The 22,023-nt window shown below is 41.8% G+C and overlaps 1 protein-coding gene across 1 annotated transcript in view; it reads left to right on the forward strand.

Annotated features, from left to right (window-relative positions):
* Positions 1 to 11,731: 11,731 nt before the first annotated feature.
* Positions 11,732 to 22,023, forward strand: part of kctd16b (potassium channel tetramerization domain containing 16b) — a 74,506-nt gene continuing 64,214 nt past the window's right edge. The window contains exon 1 of the mRNA XM_068715729.1: positions 11,732 to 13,555. Coding sequence (XP_068571830.1) covers positions 12,718 to 13,555 — 838 coding nt within the window. The 5' untranslated portion in view covers positions 11,732 to 12,717. The remainder of the gene's footprint in view (positions 13,556 to 22,023) is intronic.

The raw sequence follows: 22,023 nt of genomic DNA on the forward strand, positions 1-22,023 counted from the left end.
CCACTGTTCTTCTCTAATACTCTTTAATCAAAAATAAAAGAGAAGTAGCCAACAGGAACAACAAAATTGTAAAATAGGAAATTCATACCAATATCCTTCTGTCACATCAGTAAAAACTACTATCCTGGTGTTCTACCTACGGCTTATTAAAACTAGATTATTTCCGCCTCAGTGCTGAAACGAAAACACCTCTGGCAACCATTACAATAAAATGTTTGACTTTTAAGCGTAGATTAACTGGATTAACTGGCGCAGTGTGAAAAGGAACTAAATCATACAGACTTGTCTCTGCTCCCTGCCTGGAGTTACAGAATTCTTTACAGAATGAGAAATGGGAAAAAAATGCAGTGGAAAAAGGCATGGAAGAAAACGTTGTCATTATTCAGAGGAGATATGTTGAGCCTCTTCTGTCTTTGACAGAGAAACTCTGACTGAGTTATGGGTCTCAGGGCCACAATACATAGAGACTCCTTTTGGTCAGTGCTGCACAAAGCAGTTGCCTCAGCAAGGCTGCATGATTTTCGAGGACATTTCCTTGCCAGAAAACTTTGTGACCATCTGTCAGATTTTGCTCCAAGACAGTTCTATTGCAGGCGTCCTTTTAAGATGAAGAACAGGCAAATGCAACACATGACACATGAAGAATTGGGGCGGATGAGAAAAACCAAACAAACAAACCCAGTAAATGGAGAAAAAAAATGTCATTAACAAACCTTTCAGCTGTGCAGGCCCGACATGGATCATTCCTCTGCCTCATGATGAACAAAATCAATTTGATGCACGAAACATGAATTCCTACAAAAAACACCCATGATTAATCACATGCAGAAATGAGTCTCCTCCCCTCCGTTGCCTCTCATATTCCTTTAGATTTTTAAATATTTCTAAACTTGAAAAACATGTATTTCTACTTAATCCACTTAATGAACGGATATTGAAAAGTGCCAGAGAGGGTAATTGAATTTAGGGCAGTGTATTGCCGTATGCTGTCATAATTGGCTTCTTTTATAAAGTCCCTGCTGTAATCCTGCTGTAACTGCCTCGGTGGATTAAAACTAGTGATTTTCCTACACTGCAGCAAGCCCTCATCTGCACCTACTGTAAGAATTGTCGTTCCACCTATTTAATCATATGTTGTTCTGGGCAAAAACATGATGAAAATGGGAGATCATTCTTCTCCTTCTGCACACAACATACTGAACATGTGAACCAACACAGAACAAACAAACACACCTCTATTTTTAGCAGAAATGGATGCGCACATTTCCTCAGGACGTTTACAAGATAAAATAAATCCTTTAATTCATCTAATTCAATTTCCTGCCACCCCATTGATGCGACAGCTGCACAGACCATAAATTAGTAGGCATCTGGTACTTTGCAGGGTCCTTTTTCTGAAGCAGCTTTCTTTTCTCTGTGTGAGTGAGCTACATGAGAACTAAAATAACAATCAGCAGATGAAGAGTTTGTGAAGTTTGTTTGTTCCAAAATGAGCTTTCCACCCACTCGAGGTTTAACTGTTTCTAACAAAATTATAGTCAATATGAAAATACATGTCATTCTGGAAGCTAGTGGCAATGCTGCCGATACTAAAGCATTTAAACATATAATATTAGAGTGTAATTGCTTGAATGTAAGACTATTTTGGTACGAAATCAGGAAACAGTTGTTCTCTATCAAAACAAATTGATCCTGGCATCAACTAAGATGCTAACATCTATCTCAATTGATCTTTACATCAAGAACTTTAATGACATGAGATTATAATTGTGAAATGTTGATTCTGCACTCTGGAAACGCTATAAACGACAACCCCCAAGACGCTGTGAAGTGGAAACAAATTATTGACTTTCTTTCATTTGATCTGCAATAACAAAATACTGTAGCGTTGACCCACCGGGCCAAAGCCAATTTATGTCAAGCATGACTTATCTTGCAGGGAAAAGAATGAGTACGGACAAACTTTGTAACAAAAGTTAAGGGAACGGGGAACTTGGCAAAGTGGCTGTTAGGGTGGGATGGAAGAAGAAGGCGTGCCAAGGCCACACTACTGTTTATATGAGAGTTATTTTAGAAGCCTCTAAATCTGTTTTGACATGTAGAACACTCGTGGGTTGACTGGTGCTGTCCCCTGATGCCAACCAGAGGCAGACAAGAAAAGGATGGCAAAACTCCACAGTACACTCTGTCACAAAGCATCACTTCTGTATCAGTATTAGAACTGGCACATATGTAATGGTGCATGTGTTTATTTGAATACAATATAGGCTAAGAAGCAAAACATGGGCGTTTATGTGAAACAGTTTTAGAATCTATAACATAATCTGCACTTTTGTCTATTTAGAGTAATGCCTCTGTTCAGCACAAATCACTTTGATTCCTGAAAAATAACATAAGCAACATTTTGTTCCAATATGTAACATATTTAAACTAGCAGTTTTCAAAAGGTTTCAGCGTTTCATATTTATAATGAGTGACAATTCTCCAAAATCCACAAATGCATACTGTATAGTACTTCTACTGCTATTATTAATAATAATCGGGGTATTATTATCACATTTTCATGCACACTCAATCATATAAATGAATGTTCAATCACTCTGAACAGGCTGACAAGAGGCCAATATTGTCAGTCTGCTTGTAAAGCTCTCCATCTGAAAGCTTCTCTCTCTTCTTCAAGTGTGTTCTTTCCCGTCTAACTGAAACTAATGACATGACAGAGGTAAGAGTGGGTCCAAGACTAAGAGGCAGATATTTCTTTTGGGACTCCAGTGGAATTACCAGCTTACATTATCTGATCATCAGTCTGGCCACTAAGTGCCAAAAAAGCCTCCCTCAGATGCTCTCATGGTTTTATATTATCACTTTATGATGTTTAATAACACATTTCAGAAGTTTCAGACGTTATGATGAAGTGTCTCAATTTCTTTTGTGTTTTTTATAGACCCACTTCCCCTCAAACTGCCTTCTCCATTTCTACTTCATTCTATATTTCCCAGAATGGCTTTTGACAATCCTTTGAGAACAGGTATGATCTTGTTGCCTTCAGCTGTGTTTCCTTCTCTTATCTGGACATCAGTAGAGAATAAATGACAGCGTTTCTTGAGGCTCTGTTGCATAAATAAATAAATGTCCTGTATTGATGGAATTCTCTCAATATGACAGTTGAACGCCACTGCTCCAAGATGAGTCTGGACAGAAGTCATTCTGATTCTGTGAGACCGACACAACAAAAACTTAAGTGAACCATTTCTGTTTTAGATGGCTGGACGATTTCCTGCCAATGAACACCAGCTTTATTGGCAATATCCAAGATCTCGCACCATCAACGAAAATGAGATATAACAAGGAAATACGCCCACAAATGCAAAGAACCCTGAAAATAATTGATTATCACAACATCTGGGGTGGTCTTACCTTTAACTTTGGGTAAAACAAGATGACAAAAACTATACAGCAACTCATTACATGCACAGTTACTGGATCCCACTGGATGTCCTGCTTTCCTGATGAGATTACTGATGACAGGAGTGAACAGAGACCCACCACACATTCAATTATACATCCTCTCGGCCTACTCACTATCTGTCGCCTTCACTTTCTCCATACTGACAGAAATGATTCATTTCCCCGTGTGTGAAGAAAGCTCCATGCAGTTCTTGATTGCACACTTCAGTCGTCTGACTTACTGTATTGAATCTCAGTTTGAGAATGTTGTTGGAAATAGAAGGACACTCTGGAGAGAGGTGTGCATTTACATTGTATGAGTATATGTAAGGTGAGTATATACATTTCCTGCCCTTCAGCAACACATTTGCATTTGAACACCCTTTAAATCATTTACAGCAAATGGCTGATGGTATTAGCTGAAGAGTAAAAATGGACACTACACCTTTAAATGGGTTTTTACAGTTCTATGGGCTTTTAGAGATTTGGCTCCATCAAGAGATTTTTCACACACTGAGGACCTGTGGAAACCACCCTTTAATCCCAAGAGGCAGAGAGTAAAGCATGGAAAATACTGGAGGGAGGGGGGGAGGGGGAGAGAGAGAGAGAGAGAGAGAGAGAGAGAGAGAGAGAGAGAGAGAGAGAGACACATACCACAGGAGAGCTGACTATGGCAGTAAACTAGCACAGCTATCTACCCCTCCACAGTGTTCCCTCATGGCCTTTACTCTGGCAGAGGGAGAGCAGGTGCTTAGCAACACCTCATCTGCATGGTTTACCAAATCAACAGGATCGAGATCCCTTTAGGCTTGGAGAACTCTGCTGCGAGGTGCACCGTCCAAGGAGTGGCCTCAGAGATGGAGAGAATGACATGGACAAGGGCTGACTCTCTTATTGGAAAAATACAAAATCATATACAAATTCTTGATCTTAGTCTTTAGCCTTCCAGGGTTAATTCTTCTTCCAACAGGAAAAAAGCTGCCGATGGGAGGTGATCCGTTTCAAGTGCATTTTCAAATATTTAAGTATAAACAGAGACCGGTCTGTGCCTCCTAAAGCTTACATCCCCAAATCAAGACTGAATGACAGATATTGGCAACAAGTCACATCATCCCCACATTTGGCCAACTCAAACTTTTTCATCCTTCCAGCTGATATGGTGGTCTACTGAAAAATGTGCAGCACCTCAAGAATGTCATAAGACTCAAGCAAACCAAACATAACAAAATTAAATAACAAGGGCAACTTAATATGCAATTAGCAAGTTCAATATGAATGTGTCTTCATGCTGTTAAATGAATCCTGAAGCTCTACATTATAATTAAAATATGTACACTGTGTTATATTTCAATAAGGTTATGTGACATTACTGAAAACCACAAAATGCTGCAAATGACATTTCACCTTTCGGTAAGAGTTTAATGTCCAGTGAGTTCTGACATGGATCTGAATGAATGGTTACTCTGTACATGGTCATCACGGCTCATCTGGGTCTGATACAATCCAGATATGAGTCAGTATATACTTACACACTCTGACTTAATGGATGTCTTTTTTTTAACAAGCGAACAGAGATTGTTTCCCCCCCTTCGCTGTGGAGCTGTCAGATTCTCCGCCCCCTCCCATCCTTTCACTACACCCACAACTTGATCCTGGCCAACTGCTTTCTGAGTCCCACATGGTACAAATTGAATCAAACGCCAGCTACTGTACTGTAAGATACACACGAAACCTACTGGGTTTAGCAATGCGTACCAGTTTGATTATCTCTGTGTGCAAATGAGCTTTCTTCCTTGTAACAAAAGTGGAGAGGAACTTTAGGTCTGGCTGTTATTATCACTTTTCAGCACATTAGTGTTTGTCTCCATGTAGAAAAAAAGACAAATTTTGCTAATTGATCAGTTCTATTATATTTCTAAAACCCACAATTATCTTTTTACTTAAATTGCAAGTTACAGAAGGAAGTGTAAATCTGTGCGAACAATCCAAACAACTGATTGTTGCCTTACAATCCATGAGCCATGGGCATTGCAATCATTTCACACAATCACTTGTGACTCAAGTGCTGTGAGCCCACACACTCTGACTGATATCACAACTATGTGCCTGAAAAATAAAAAGCATGAAGTAGAGGGACTTGGTCATTTTCCTCGGCTTTATCAGTTGTGCCTGTCACACAGTGAAGACCTGAAGTTACCCAGCCTCTGACCCAGTGCATTCTGGGAATATAACCGAGGCTTAAGGCTCCAGACCCCTGCAACCCTTGACAGGACAAGGGGTTTAGATATTTGGTGTATGGATAAATGATCTATCGCTTTTTGGGTATCTTGCAGTTACAGTACATTGTCTATCAGTATCAGTAGTATACAACATAGCATCATCCTTGTTAAGAACTGAAGGAAAAAACGTACTCCTGTTCTAATAAGTGAATGGCTCACAGGCTGGGAGGGGAGAGCTTTGCACGCACGACAAATTTCTTAGATCAGGTTTTGACAAATCTTGATTTTGTCACGAGAAAAGCTGTAGTGTATGTGACAACAGATTTAGATCAATGATCTGAGTCGATAGAGAGTTCATTCATGGTCGACAAATGCCACCAGCAAGTAAATATGGCCACACTACACTAGCAAATACAAAACAGAGAAGCCAAGACAAAAAAAAGAATAACCAAGTAGAACATTCAAATAAAGCAATACGTATACAAAAGAATATAAACATTCATCTGAGTAACACACTGAACACAATAATTAATTCAAAGAAGAAGAACATTTGTTTCTACTGTAAACACCAAATGTCAATTTCAGTTATCAAGTGAGTCTGAGCCCATAACCAATCAAAAGCATTAGAGAAATGGCCGGAGCTAAATTCAGCATCATCATCTAGCGTCGCCGCCGCTGTCAGCTTCACATGCTAGAAGTAACATAAACACAAGAGTAAGTCCTAGCTCAGATGGCTGCATACAAAATAGCTTTGGATCAATATTTCCCTGCTTTCCCTGTGTAGACTAGGCTCCAAGGATAAACCCTATTTCTTGATGCTTTCACCAGTACACAGAACAACACACACACACACACACACACACACACACACACACACACACACACACACACACACACACACACACACACACACACACACACACACCTGAAGAGTCAGTGTTAGTGAGTGGGATGACAGCTCTGCTGCTGTGTTGCTGGCCAGAAGACAAGCTGAGACATTCAACTCCCGAATCTCTGTGGTGTCTTACAGGCTTATACTTATCCTGGCTCCAGGAGTCACTTGTCCGTCCCTCACCACTCTTCTCTGCTCCGACTGCCAAAGCCCTTAATGTTCAGTGGACTTCCTGTTAAATAGCCTTGTCTCCAGGGAGAGCAGTGGACCTAGTTTAGCAGGGTAAGCTGCCTTGGCCTGTGCAGGGAGTGGATGAGGAGGGGATTGAGGGGCTGCAAAGCTACACAAAGCAAGAAGAAACTCATTTTTTGACCTGCTGGTTTGGGCAGAAATCCAGAGATATTGCAATTTTAACACTTAGTACCCAAGAGAATATCGCACTGTAACATCACAACAAATATGCCCCCAGTTTGTCATTCTGCACGGCGTTTAGACTGCGTTTTGAGCCACAGAGGAAATAACCTTCTACAAGAAACTGTTTGTCGATCATAATATTTGATGCCATCATTTGAGACCTGATGAAGTGTAGCAACTAAACCTACTTCCTCAGTTCAACCGATTCCCGTAGCACATCTGAGTGAAAGGGGTAAGAAGCTCGCTGTTTGCTTGAATCAGCTAAAAATATCTTGTTTTGATACCAAATCTGGGGCATTGGGACTTGTTGCTGATTCCCACAAGGACTTCATGGAGTTTATGTTTGAAGATCAATTCTGCGGAGACAAGAAGTTTCTTAATGATTATGAGTTCATCGGCTGACTTCTATAACATGCTGAAAACCTTGCCGAGCAGTCTTTGAAGACACATTTGAGGTTGATGACTCATTGCGTTAGTAGCCGGAGGTGTTGGAGTGTACCTGCTCAGTAGGACAACAGGGGTTCAGTGCAGTCACCAGCCTGCTAAGATGATCTCATGGGGACTGAGCATCAGCAGGGTATTTGTGTCTCACGCAAAAACAGAATGAATAAATAAATGATTAAAAAACAAAAAATCTATTTTTTAACGAAATACGTTCTCTCATGGATTTTCTAAAGAATTGCCAGAGATTCCCTGACACGAGAACTGTACCAGCTTTGAAATACAAAGCGCTGACTCACTACAAGTTATGTGAAAAGTATTTGTGCAACATTGGTGATTATCTTATGTATTTATTCCTATTGGTGTTTTAATTGCTCACTTTACTTTAATTGATTTCACACATTGCCGCTTTCCTCAGGGCAGTTTCACTGAGAACAATGCTCACTTCTGTATTAACGCCATAATCACACAAACACATCTATTTACATCTAGAAGCTGCCCAGTACAGCTCCAGTCTGAGTTGAATGCTCGACTGGAGTAGGAGGGCTTAAGGAAATTGCTCAACAGGTGAAACTCTTTTTCTCCCTCCCAGACATATCCTGGCCACCACTGACCTTTTTCTTGTGTTTAGCTCTCATCATACATAACCAAGGAGTGGATACAAAATAACATACAGATATAACTGATGACTGCTATGCTTGATGCCATGGTACTTTTTAAAATTAAAATTGAAATGCTTTATTGGCACAAATGTAACAAGGACACTATTGCCAAAGCGTGAAGTAATAATGAGACTATAGAGAAAAAGGTACAATTCATAACATCAAGATAATAGCAGCAGGCAATTAACAATTAGCTCTTGCTCTGTGTGTGCTTGTGAGAGACTGTGGAAGTGTGTTTTGATGTTGTTTGTGTCTGTGTGTGTGTGTGTGTGTGTGTGTGTGTGTGTGTGTGTGTGTGTGTGTGTACATGTGTTGATGTTCTCTCTCTCTGTCTCTCTCATGCCAACCATGTACGCACACATGCACTGATGAGTTAAAAATAAACATTTTGACATTTTGCCATGAGAAAAGGCATCTGACGTTTCCATGACATCTATAATCACTTTCCCCAAATACCATATTCCATCTGACAAACACCGTATTCAGCCTTAGCCTCCCTCTCCTCCGATTGGTGGTTTCTCTCACTTTCAACAGACTTTTCCCCTGCATACTTAAAAAAGAAAAAAGAATTCTAAACTGACATTTAAAGTTTTTGCCTGTTGAAAATCTTAAATAACTTACCAATTTTAAATGAGAAATAACAAACATCCAAGTTTGAGGGATAACTAAGTCTTACATAGGAACCCATTTCAGTAAATATTATCGGAGTCAACTGAAATTATGCATTGAATGTCTGCCTGCTGTACTAGCAGATTTCCCATCTAAGGCCTGGCATAATTCAGTGTGGATGTAATGAGAGATGGAAGTGGAAGTAGTATTCTGTTTATTTCAACCATCTGTGACCAGCCTGAAAATTCCCTTTAATAGTTTTCTCTCCACTGCACAGGAAGAAAATGACTGTGTTGCGATTTGATGTGTCAAGGAAGCCAAGGGCTCGTGATTGTACTTGTGTAAGAAGTGGATTCCTTTTGCAAATGAAAATTAAAAATCTCTCTGAAATTGCATCTCTCTCTTGGAAAAACGATACATTATTAATGTTGCCGCTGTGCTTGTGGAGTAAATATTTCATCATATATTTTTATTGGCTAATATGGAACTGAAATAGTTTTCAAAGACATAAGACACCAAGAAACTCAAATAAACGTCACAGACTTTTTTGAGTAAATATGTCCTTTCAGCTCTGGGATTTTATTCACTGACTGAAAAAATGGGAATTCAGATTTTCTAAAATGTCTTTTCAAATAACCATTTACTGAGAGTCTGTGTTGATATATTTTGAAATGCATGCAGTGAGCAAAAAAACATGGAGGAATATATTTTCTGCTTTGGCGATGGCTCTGCTGGCTGTGTTGCTTTTTGCTTTATTTTAAGCTTTGTTGCCATTAAACTGAGAGAACTTTGGGGACTGAGAAAGTGGAGTAGGAATGAAATGTGTCGACACAAACAGATCTAAGTCCTTAAAGGTGGTCAGTCGTCTGGGCTTTAAATAGCAGCGCAGCTGGGAGTGTTGTAGTGGCTACTTGTATTTATGATGAAGATACCAAGATCCAAAATGTCACAGGAGTGCCTCATCATGTGTGAGGCCATGTTGCCAGATGAGCTGAACACCTTTTGTGCTCACTTTGATCTCCTCAACAAAGAATCAGTTGTCAAGTCCTCCCCGCCTCCAAAAGACTGGCCACTGTCAGTCTGTCAGCCCTGTGACACCCCCGTTACGATGAAGTGCTTTGAGAAACAGCACATAAAAAAACAACATCGCAGCCAGCCTGGACCCTCACCAGTTTACACAAAGAGGCAGCAGATCCACCCTCCACATATAATATACAGGTAGTTTTGTTCTGCTTTATTTTATGTAGCACAATGGGACTATAAACACAACCCTGTTGTACAATGACAATAAATAAACGTGTGTCTCTGGACAAATGCTCTCTCTCTCTCTATAGTCAGGTATTGATTTTGGAGTCCAGAGGTTAAGTGTCTCAAATTGTACTGACATTTGACCCAAGATATACTATCAACATGATCATACTGGCTGACAGAAACTCTACCACCTTTATATCACTAATTCTATAATGAATATGCAACATATTGTTCTTCATGGTGCACTAATTTGTGTTGGTGGGTGTCATACTGAGCTGAAACTTCTGAATAACCACAAGTTTCAAATTTTGAAATGTTTTTTCCTGTCTTTTCAGATTCCTTTGAAACACTGCATGACACCACATCGCAGATACAGACATCAGTAGACCCCCCATTTACTATTAATTATTGCATTTAGAATCAGTGTCAACCCCAGAGTCTTGCCCAGGGACCGCAAATGCAAATTAGCTGTAAAGCTAATGCCAGCGTTGTGCATGGCCCCAATTAAATACACTAATCATCTGCCGATTGAAAAGTCAGCGATTCTAGGAGGCATGTTTGGATTTAAAAATATCTGGTATTTTCTAAAATGTATCCAGTGGGATCAAAAACATTGTGAAAACATGTTTAAGGAGTTGGTAGAGAGGGGAAATGTTGTTTTCTAGGCTACATACAGGCAGGGCTGCTTGAGAGGCTACTCAGTAGTTGAGGTCATTTCCCAGTACAAGTGATGCCCATTAAGTTCCTCTGAGAAAGAGGAGGACTTCCTATGTTTTATACTTTTTCACAATATTTCACAAGCCCTGATTTAGTCCTGCAGTTGGAGCCTATGCTGTATGTCTGTGTGCTAGTTGTCTTGTTTTTGATTGATCACAAACTGCACTGTTGTGTGTGTGAAGCATGACGTAGCAGGAAAAGATCAATCTTAGTCAAATTTTTGTAAAAAATGGATTTGAAAGGTGTTTTTTTTAAGTATATTAGGTAAAAAGACAGCTACCATGCACGAATTACATCCCTTTCTGTGTGATGATCTGTCCATGGTGCCGATAGAAGAAGTCTGACTTTGTCGCAACACAAACAGAGGGAGGCGCTGTTGCTCACCTTACAAAGCCGAGACAAAATCGTCACATAATGTTACAGCTCACTGCCAGTTACAGCCATTTATCTGGGTCTTGAAGATAGTATTTTCGTTGATATATTTTAATGTGTAAAAGGGCTCCAAAATGTAAACTACAAACATGTTGCAATCAAAATGGAAAACTGGGAACAATACAAACAGTCTGGAAACCAAAATGTGTCCTGTATTTAGCTATTCAGACTAAATGTCATGCAAATAGATTCAAGCTGGGGGTCAAATTACAGCATTGTGAGCGTTTAGCTCATTTGGCACAACAATTGATGCAGCGCTTCCACGACTATTGATGTTAAAGCCTAAAACTTTATTCTACAAATTTAGGCAGTGGCAAAATTAAACATTATACAAATTAGTATACATGTGTGTGACGTACGTGATATAGGGCATTTCTGACAATAGAGCTGATTTCTGTTTAATGGTTCTTGGCAATGATTTAGAGACTTTTGTTTTTTCCCACCCAGAAGCCTGGAATCGCTCCATAAGCCTTTAGAAGCCTGTGTGTGTGTGTGTGTGTGTGTGTGTGTGTGTGTGTGTGTGTGTGTGTGTGTGTGTGTGTGTGTGTGTGTAAGAGGGGGGAGCAACCGTGAAGACACCACCCAGCTCTGTAGGGGAGGGGAGGGTAGTGTGGAAGGGAGGGTGATGAGAGGGGGGTGGGATGCTCGTTTCAGCACCGCGGACAGCTCCGGGTAAAAGCAGCCAGCAGCGGCGGGTCGGTCCTCTCCGCTGCTGTGGAAAAAAAAAGAGATTTTTTTTAATTTTTTTAACAACCTCTTGAAGGCAGCAAATACGATACGTTTTTTTCTCGAGGAGGGGACTTAATTTAATTCAGTCCGGATCAGGCGACATATTTGTAGTGACAGGCTACAGACAAAAACCATTACAGGACTCCCGATTGTTGCGCGTGCGATTCTCTGCGAAGTTTCTGCCACTGAACGGGATTCTACCTCCTCCCGCTCGTCGGCACAGTCCGGGTAATCAACCCGGTGTTCAAGGGAAGTTGAGGAGAAATCAGCACCATCCGCACCATCTCCAGTTTGGACTGTGTCCTAAGTTGTTGGACTTTTCTCGTTTGCCCAGTTCTTCTGCTTAATGTTCTGGCTGTGTGTGTTTGTGTTTGTGTGTGTGTGTGTGTGTGTGTGTGTGTGCAGACGGTTTTCTATTTGTCTATTAAGTAGGACTTTTTTGTTCGGTGCTATAGGCTTTACAGCCTCCTCCGGTGCCCCACACCCCCACCCCTCCACCCTGTAATGCTCTTACATTTGCCACTGATGCACGGCTTTGATGCGCCCGGATACATTTCCTCTTTCTCGCAGCACTGATTCTTTTCCTCCTCCCAGTCATCCATCTCAGCCTTCTTTTAATTTATCATTCACAGGGGGGACGCCCTGGACTGCCATCCCACCCCCCCCCTCCCCCTCCACACCCCATTTTCGACAACTGCAAAAGACTGGTAGGTGATAATGGCCATGGATCGGTGAAGAATGCATATTCAGATTGTTGTAGGGTGAAGTTGGAGGCCCCGAATCAACACAAAATAACCGAGGACACAGCTTAGGAACTTTTAACATCCTGAGCTGTCGCTTTTTTTTTTTTTCCTTCCTCGCTGAGACTTGCTGTAATAGGTGTGTACCCTGTTTTTAGCTATTCATGACGGAAACGATGGCGCTGAGTGGGAACTGTAGGACTAACACCAAAGAGCAAGCATCGGTTCAGAACAGTTTCCCAGATGTTGTTGAATTAAACGTGGGGGGGCAGGTTTATTACACGCGCCACTCAACTTTGGTGGGTACCCCGAATTCATTACTCGGCAAGCTGTTCTCGTCCAAAAAAGATGCATCGAATGACCTGGCGAGAGACCCCAAGGGCCGTTATTTCATCGACAGAGACGGCTTTTTATTCCGGTATGTGTTGGACTACCTCCGAGACAGGCAAGTCGTCCTCCCGGACCACTTCCCGGAGAAAGGGAGGCTCAGGAAAGAGGCGGAGTACTTCCAATTGCCCGACTTGGTGAAGCTCCTGACCCCTGACGATATCAAGCACAGCCCGGACGACTACTTCCACAGCGACTATGAAGATGGGTCCCAGGGCAGCGACCACCGGCAGTGTCCGCCTCCCTCTCTTGTCCCCGCGGACAGAAAGAGCGGCTTCATCACGGTGGGGTACCGGGGGTCGTGCACCATGGGCCGAGAGACTCAGACGGACGCCAAGTTCAGGAGGGTGCCTCGGATACTGATATGCGGTCGGGTGGCCCTCGCCAAAGAAGTTTTCGGGGAGACCCTGAACGAGAGCCGGGATCCGGACAGGACCCCGGATCGGTACACCTCCCGGTTTTACCTCAAGTTCAAGCACCTGGAGAGGTCTTTTGACATGCTGTCGGAGTGCGGTTTCCAAATGGTGGCCTGCAACTCGTCAGTCACGGCCTCGTTTGTCAACCAGCACACAGAGGACAAGATCTGGTCGAGCTACACGGAATACGTCTTCTACCGTAAGTGGCACTTTCGCTTCTTTTTTTTTTTTTTTATCACAGCAGGTCATCGTTCACGTGCGCGCACACAAAGTTGGAGGCACCGCTAGAAGGCGCACTTGTTTTGCTGGTCCTGTGTGTGAGAGAGACGTGGTTATAAGAGTGAATGGGCGTTTCTAGCACAGGACATCCCCTGTTTTGAATGATGTGGGTGTACCGGACACTTCAGTGTGGTGGCTGCTAGAGACAGTGTGATCAAAGCTGCTTCCACTTGTATATTTAACCTACAGTTCCTGGAATTGTGTAACTTTTTTTACTTAAAAAAAAAGCATTTGGTACATTTTCATGCAGACACAAACACAGAGTCAAACTTCTACGCTCCGTAAGCGGAATAAGTTTTGTCTTAGCCTTGTGGAACGATAAAAAAATAAATAAAATCACTCTTGGGATTAAACCAAGGTGTTGCTATCTCTCCCTGGAAGCGATGAAACCTTATCAGCAAACATGAGGGACTACTTCATGTTCTGATCACAGTGTGTTCTTCAAATCTATTACAGCATGTTGCAGCATTCTGCACTCTCTTGCAGGCTAGTTTATATTTCATAAGATGTAACTAGATTTTGATAATTTCACTCCCATCTGAGACACGGCAATAGTCAGAGCAATGATTTGTCAACGCTTGCCATTTCTCATCTTGGTGCAATTTTCTACTCCACCTCCTGTCTGCTTTCATCCATCCCATCCTTTCAACTTTGTGCATTTCCTTCTGGCTTTTCTGATTCATTACGTTTCTCCATCTTTGCTCACTGACTGGTAGGAATCTGGCAAGAGCAGTTGTGAGGAAGAGATCGTGACTTTTAAATGAGCTTCCGTGAGATTTTATGATGGAAGAAAAAAATCCATATTCTCTGATATAATCTATCACAAACTTGATTGCTGCCATAAAAGAGACAGTGTTACACTGTGTATGTGCTTAGCTCTTAGTACCTATGCACTAGGATAGAACAAAACCTTCCTTGGAATAACTGCTGAATCTGCAGCCGAGGCCATTTCTGAGATGCCATGAAATATTATGAAAATAATAAAAACAGGCCTCTAAAAATGAAACAAAACTCTTTATTTAAGTAATAAATTCAGTTTTTTTGTGTCTTTTTTCAAGTATGCCTGGCTTTATAAAAATAACCCTGTTTTAGTCACATATGTAGTTACCACAGCTACCACAGCAAAACCATTCAACAAAAATGTAGACATTTGTGTTGTGTGGTGGGTTTTTATGTTAAAATTCCCTAACATTAAATGGAGTCTTGTTACATAACTGAGATACAGTAGCTGCAAATAAAACTGGAGAGGCTGCCAACAGTACTGAGATCAATGTGTCAAGGCAGCTATCATGATCTTGGTTAATAACATAGAGTAATAGTTTCTCTCAAAGTTAAAAAATATGGTTTATTTTCCCTTAAAAGATCGAGATTTGAAAAATGATTTGTGACACATTCTTCTCTCTAGTAAAACTTGTTTCACTGAAATCTTTGGGACTGAGTCAGTGTGGGTTTCATTGTTATTTGAATACTGTATCTAGACACAACAGGCAACTTCCCTTGTGGTTTGTTTTGTTTGGTATTGATGCGGTGGACACTGTTTCATATTCATAAGAATTTTTTTTTTTTTTCGGTTCAAGGAGAAGGACATCTAATCCTTTTTTTTGGTTTTACTACTGGTTTTGCTGCATGATTTCAGTGCCCAAGCGTCCAGATGTTTGACAAGTAAAATCAGTTGTGTTGCAAACATCCTTAAAAGGATAATTTGTAGTTTGTCATGTAAGAATAGTTGTGTTTATAATGTTATAGTGTTATCTGGAAATTCTTCAAATCCCCAAAATAATACTCGTTATTCATCTTCAGACCACTGGTTAGAAACCACGAGGACATGCAGTCACCACCACTTTAGGGAAAATCACTGCCAGCCCCATAAATCACCTATAAGTCAAAAGATCACTTGGCCACAGAGCAAACAGGAGTAAAAAGAAAAACACATGAGAGCGATTCGCTGAGCTAGCTCCATTTTAAATGAGCTCTGCATTAATGGCCTGGATGGCTCTAGGCTCTTATAACCCCAGAAGTAGCACTAACAAGCCAAATCAAGTGGTGGTGGGGGCTACTGACACGCACACTACACTTACACACACACACACACACACACACACACACACACACACACACACACACACACACACACACACACACACACACACACACCTTGTGCAATATCTGGCAGTGTGTCTGTGGGCAGCCTCTGCAGGCCTCTCCTTGCTTACTGGCAAACAACAACTGCTTCCTGGCTTTGTTGACAAATGTTCAGCTTGTTAGAGGGCGCACTCTCAAAGGCGAGGGCACAGTGGCAGATGTGTTGGGCACAAAAGCCTACACACACTCACACAGGGGCAAAAGTGTGCACAGAAGCTCAGGTAACCAGGCACAATCACACACACACACACACACACACACACACACACACACACACACACACACACACACACACACACACACATACACACACACCAAATCATGCAGGGAGTTTGTTAAATGCTGCAGTCACCCAGTGGATTAAATGTAGTCTCTGACAGTCTCTTGTTTATCTGCCCGTCAGATTTTTGGCGAGCTAGTCTTTCCCTTCTCCCCATCCTCCCTCTTCATCTCGTCTCTCCCTCTTCTCCTTTCATGTCTTCTCATTTTGGTCTAGTCAATCATACCCGGCTTTTCTCTCTCGTCTCGGTTCCCGCCCTTCCCGCTTTCCAGCTGTATTTGGCTCCGTGCGCCGCAGGGGCAAGGAGCAGCGCGGCGGCACCAGTTGCCTTTACATGCCTCACTGCTCCGTCACGCCTCCTGTCTCGCTTCTTATTCATATCTCTTGCCTGTCCATCTCCATGATTGTTTGTTTACCTTCATCTTCGTCTGTCTCATTCTACATTTTAGTCTTTTGTCTGCCTCTTTGTGTTTGTGCCTCTCCTTATTGTTCATATGCCAACGAGTCTGTCTTTCCTATTTGTTGGCGTTCTATTGGCCATATTCAACATACCTAAGGCCTTGGGCATGTTTTAGACAAAATTGAGCTTTTAGGGAAGATTAGGGAAGCTCTTTTTTATTCAACTTGGCAATGCCCCTGTGCACAAAAAGAAGTCCTGAAAGCTATGATTTTCCCATCTTGCCTTGACCTTAACCTCACGGAAATCACACTCATTTTAGGATTAATTGGAACAACAGCTGCGAGCCATGCCTTATCCCAACATCAGTGGCCAGTCTCACTAATGCTTTTGTGGCTGAAAGGAAGCTAATCCCTGCAGCCAGACTCCAAAATCTTGTGGAAAGCCTTTCCAGAGGAGTGGAGGCTGTTTGGTGTTAATGTCAATTATTTTGTAAAGAGATGTGCAACAACCACACACGGGCGTAATGCACATCTTTCCACATATTGTTGACACATTTGATGTGCTGAAAAGTCACAAAACATCACTTACAAGAAGTTGTCATCAGCATTAATGGTTGCCAGTCATCTGCCATTAACGCTAACCCTGCTTTGCTAAAGTTGCCTGCTGGACACCTAATATGACCAAAACCTTGTTGTTGTTTTTTCGGGTATCTCATTATTATACATTATAGACACATCGATGCCTTCATGTGGCTTCTATAATGGAGCCATACATGTTTAGGGTAAAGTGCTTAAGGGCACAACAACAGCAACTCACTTTCCATTTCCAGTTTGACTGACACAAATTCGCCAATTTCTACTTACAAGTTTCATGTTTTTCTTGCCAGAAGCCAGAACCACCTTTATCCTCTTTTTGCTTGTTATCTATTGCCCTGGATCCTACACTCTTCTGATTGGACCCATCAATCTGTTTTTTTTTCTGTTTGTGGCTATTCAAATTCAGGATGGTCTCTGAGACCCCAGAAGGCAAATATGTTTACCAATTTGTTGCATAGCTAGAGTGACTGATAATTAATCATCACTGTTGACAGTTGGATGTGGTATTCACCGCAGGGCCTGACAGAGCCTACTGCACCAGAACCATCGAACAACACAACATCATCTGTGTGGAAAAAAACAGGAAATATTTATTTCAAAAGTCTACTGAAAGGATAGGAAAATCTATTTTTTTGTTCTCAGGATGTGTTTTTCCAGGCTTTATCTTTTTTTACACCTCAGCCGAACATGCCAGAGTGAAGTGTGTGTCATTACAAAAGGCCATTATTATATGACCATGTGTGCTGGTGTGTGACACACTGTGCCATTAGCTTGTTATACGCAGATGGGTAACTCCTTGTGTAGCAAATGTGTTTTGGCAGGTGGGAAACAAGGGGCCGTGGTTATGGTAATGGTGTTTGTGTGTTAATGCTTGACCCATGTTGCACTACCTGAGGCATTGGCACACCCGTTGGCTAAACACACCTGCACACTAACCAACCCCTCACACACACATACACACACACACACACACACACACACACACACACACACACACACACACTTGCAGACACACACGCACACTCATCACCATATGAAACTACATCACACTCATCCTGCGAGGTGCTCTCGGCCCTGTCGCTGACGACATTAGCAGCGGCGGTCCCATGCTGCAGGCCTGTAGGAAGTGATTAGCCAAGGAGCAGACAGGCCGTGACAGCTCTGAGGAGAGTCTTGATAGGGACAGCTGCTACCCTGGTCTCAGCTCCACAGGGGAGTCCACCACCACACACGTCGACTCTGCATTATTCAGGCTGAGACAAAAAGGAAGGAGAGAGGAGCCCATGGACAACACTGTTTGATTTATGAAAGAAGAGAAGAATACTGCTATTCTTCTTACTACTGCTACGGCTTCTTCTGGCTCCCTTTTGATTTTAACTACACGGCTTTAAGTTTTGTGACTTCAAATCGGGCCAGGGTAGTAAAGCGGTAACGCCAATGGCCCCTCCCCCCTCCCTCCTCCCCCCTTTCTCCTCCTTGCTCGGACCATGGCCAAGTCCGTCTTCAATTTGATCTTAACTACATGCCTGTAAAGTTTTGTGGCTGCAACTTGCCCGATTTCTATGCTATCGTGGTCACAAAATCTGTCCACAGTCACCAGACAGAAAGTACTCAAAACCGCCTCTGTGGTGGTTTGTGCTAGAGAGGGTTTCTCCAGGACCACATTTTGATGACTCACACACACACACACACACACACACACACACACACACACACACACACACACACACACACACACACACACAGTCACAAGGTGAAAACAATACCGGCATCACTGTAGCGGCTGGTCATTACTTACATTATAGGAATGACTATCAAAAATTTGAATTTGAAAAGATGACCCATATTTAGCCTTTTTAACTGTGTGCTGATTGTGAAAGCAACCTGGGTGATGGTTTACGGATGTTTGGTAAGTGGTCTCTATTTACAAATTCCTTACATCATGTTGCTGACTTTCATATTGATCCGCTGCTTTGGAGAGTTAGATAAAACTGGCACGAGCTTCCCTTTTTGTCCAGTAAGAATCAGAGCTGCTGCGTTTTGTACAAGCTGCAGGGAAGGAAGAGACTTTTGGCTGAATCAGAAATACAGACGGTTGTAAAGAAACAAAAGAACAGATGATCTTCTCCTCACCGAAACATTCAAAATGGCTTCACACTGGGAATATTCTTCAGATAGAAGAAATTACACTGAATACAGTAACAGTGATAAGCAGGTGACAGAGTCATGAAAATTGAGTCGTTTCAGGGAAATAAACCTAAAGTGACCATATCCTGAAACAATGTATTTGTTTGCATGTATACTGCTGGTTTTTCATTGATTTTGCATAAGAGCTCATAGTGTGAGGTGCAGGTGGGGTTGTATGAAAGTAAGTGGAGGACATTATAGAAGAAATAATGGATAAAGGGCAAGTGGGTCATATGGAAAGCGGCTTGTTTGTCTAGCCTCCTACTGACCTTCTCCCTTGGAAGCTTAGTGTAGTTACGTAGCGTAGATTCCCATAATCCTCGGCCTCTGGAGGATATGGTGAACTGCAAGGCTCTGGGAGAGAGAACAAGAGAGAGAAAGAAAAAGAAAAAGATAGAGAGAGAGAGGGAGAGAGAGAGAGAAAAAAAAGTGAACACCGAAGCGTCAACAACAAGCTCCCCTCAGCCCTCTGCGACTCCCTCCTCTCCTCGCCGTCTATCAGCCCATTTTCTCCTCCTCTGTGACTCTTGACACTCTATTCTCTCTGCGGTGGTAGGCACAGTTGAAATAATGCTGATGCTCTTCCCCTGTTGTGTTGGAATAAGTGCTCTGCGGTGCGACGAGGTGTAGAGCGCTGCCATAATGACAGAAACTGCAGCTGGAGAGCCTCTCCGCTCAACCCACCGGCTGGCTGCTGCAATGCATCAATGCTTTAATAGTCCCGCTCTGCACGAGCCGAGATTGGCTGGAAACTCCATGTAAAGGATGCACAGAATTCCCATCGCATCAGTAATTGCATCACCTAATCACACCAAAGGCTTTTTTTCCACCGTGGGAGTGCGTGTTCACAGTTCAGATCAATGCCAGCTGCATTTGTTAAGTTTGTTGTAAGTTTCTCAAATAGACGATCTCATGCAAAAGAAGACCTATATCCTGGGAATAATATCAGGTAAAATACCTAACTTCTGATTGCAGTGTTGTTCTGAAATATCATGACAGGCCAACATTGAATTATGTTTTTTGTTGAGAGAATTGTTACGTGGAGTCTTGGCTTCACTAGTGCGTGTTTTTTCTTCTTCTTGTTCTCTCCTCAGATAGTTAATTCACCTCTACCAGGCCCTTCATTCATCTTCTTCAGTGTAAAGATAGTGTGACTGATGAAATTATTCAGACTATAAGTACTGAAATATCGTGATGGAATTTCACATTTTGATCGTGTTTTGGATCGTTCCGTATTCCACTGTGCCTCATTAGCATCACACATTGTCACTCACACAGCAGTGGTCCACAGCTTGATTGAGCATATGGTCATACTGCTGTAATTTCATTCCACAGTGCTTTATAGCTTCTTAGGGCAGAATGTCAGTGGCATTTCATTTGTAAGTGGCAATGAAGTCCTAATGTTCATTAAGAAAGCTAGAGGCACTAATATCACAACTCCAGAGGAAATTAACTCCAGAGGAAATTACTGAAACCACCGATGGTAACTTGTGATAAAAGCCTAGTCCTGGTGTTTCATAAAAGTAATAATAATTTCCCCTCATATCTCATAAAGGAGAGAGGACAGTTGGCTTCACAGGTAGGGATATAAATAAAGGCTTACAACTTGAGAAAATGGAAATATAGTTGGGAAGCATTTGTCAAATATTTGAGACCTGATTGATAATTTGTCAACAGGTTTCCTTCCAGAGTATAGTGAAAACACTTTATAACAAATGTTGATTATATATATTTAAAAAAATAGAAAATAAATAGTCTTTAGCATGACACCTGAAGTGATAACCTGAAGTTATTCCACTGCAGAGGATTATTCAAAACTCCAGTATTGTGCCTTATTAGTAATCCCACGGTGTCATTTCAGAGTACTCAGCTGCTTGCTAGAGCACACTGCCATCACCATTTCATTTCTAAGTGGCTGTGAAGCTCCCTGTCCATTAAAGCACACACAGAAACGATTCTAGATCTATAGACACTCTATCTGTGTGCATAGATATCAGCAATATCTCTCACTGTTGCGTGGAATCCATCCTACCTATTAATGTAAAGCAGGGACAGGAAGGAGTTTTAACTCTTACAAACCATTTTGCCTGGGATTTTGTTTAATTCTTCTGAATTCACACTATTATTATCATATTAATACGGCACATGGTATCGAAGAGGCGCCTCACTACATCAGTGATGTGATCAATTTAGAAACAGCCACATGTATTTTTGAAAACCTAGCTTGGATAAAAAGAGTACTCCACTATGACACTGTCAGACTCATGTAGACCGTTTTAAAAGAAAGGACAGAAATGATCTGAAAGCGGAGGTAAAGAGAGGGCCATAGAGGTTCTAACTCCCCACACTCATTTTCTTTCATTTTTAATCCCGTAGTCTTCAGCACCAACTGACGTTGCCTCGAGTCACATGTTGGTGTTTGTGCTGCTCTCTCTGAAGCCACAAAAGGCTTTATGCAACAACAACAACAACAAGGCTGACTTAGGCCCTGTGTGGTGTAGGAGCCTGTTTTGATGAGATTTAAAAACAAAAAACAAAATATAGTTCAATTTGGTGGATAGATTTGTGCAAATTGGAATATCCCATATCGGATGATGCTAAATGGGGACATACCCGAGTCAGAACTAGGGTTTCCAAAAAAATCAAGTTAGAATGAATTATAACCAACATGTCATCAATCAATTGAATGCAATCCATTTAGTCCACTAGGTTTATGCACAACGCAAGGAAGTGACGACAGTCCTAAACTACGTTGACATTGCCCCGTTCCTTCAAGCGGCCTC

The sequence above is a fragment of the Cebidichthys violaceus genome, unplaced genomic scaffold (assembly GCF_023349555.1).
Source record: "Cebidichthys violaceus isolate CVI_PGR_0920_01 unplaced genomic scaffold, fCebVio1.0.p SCAF_20, whole genome shotgun sequence".
In the NCBI taxonomy this organism is placed as follows: Eukaryota; Metazoa; Chordata; class Actinopteri; order Perciformes; family Stichaeidae; genus Cebidichthys; species Cebidichthys violaceus.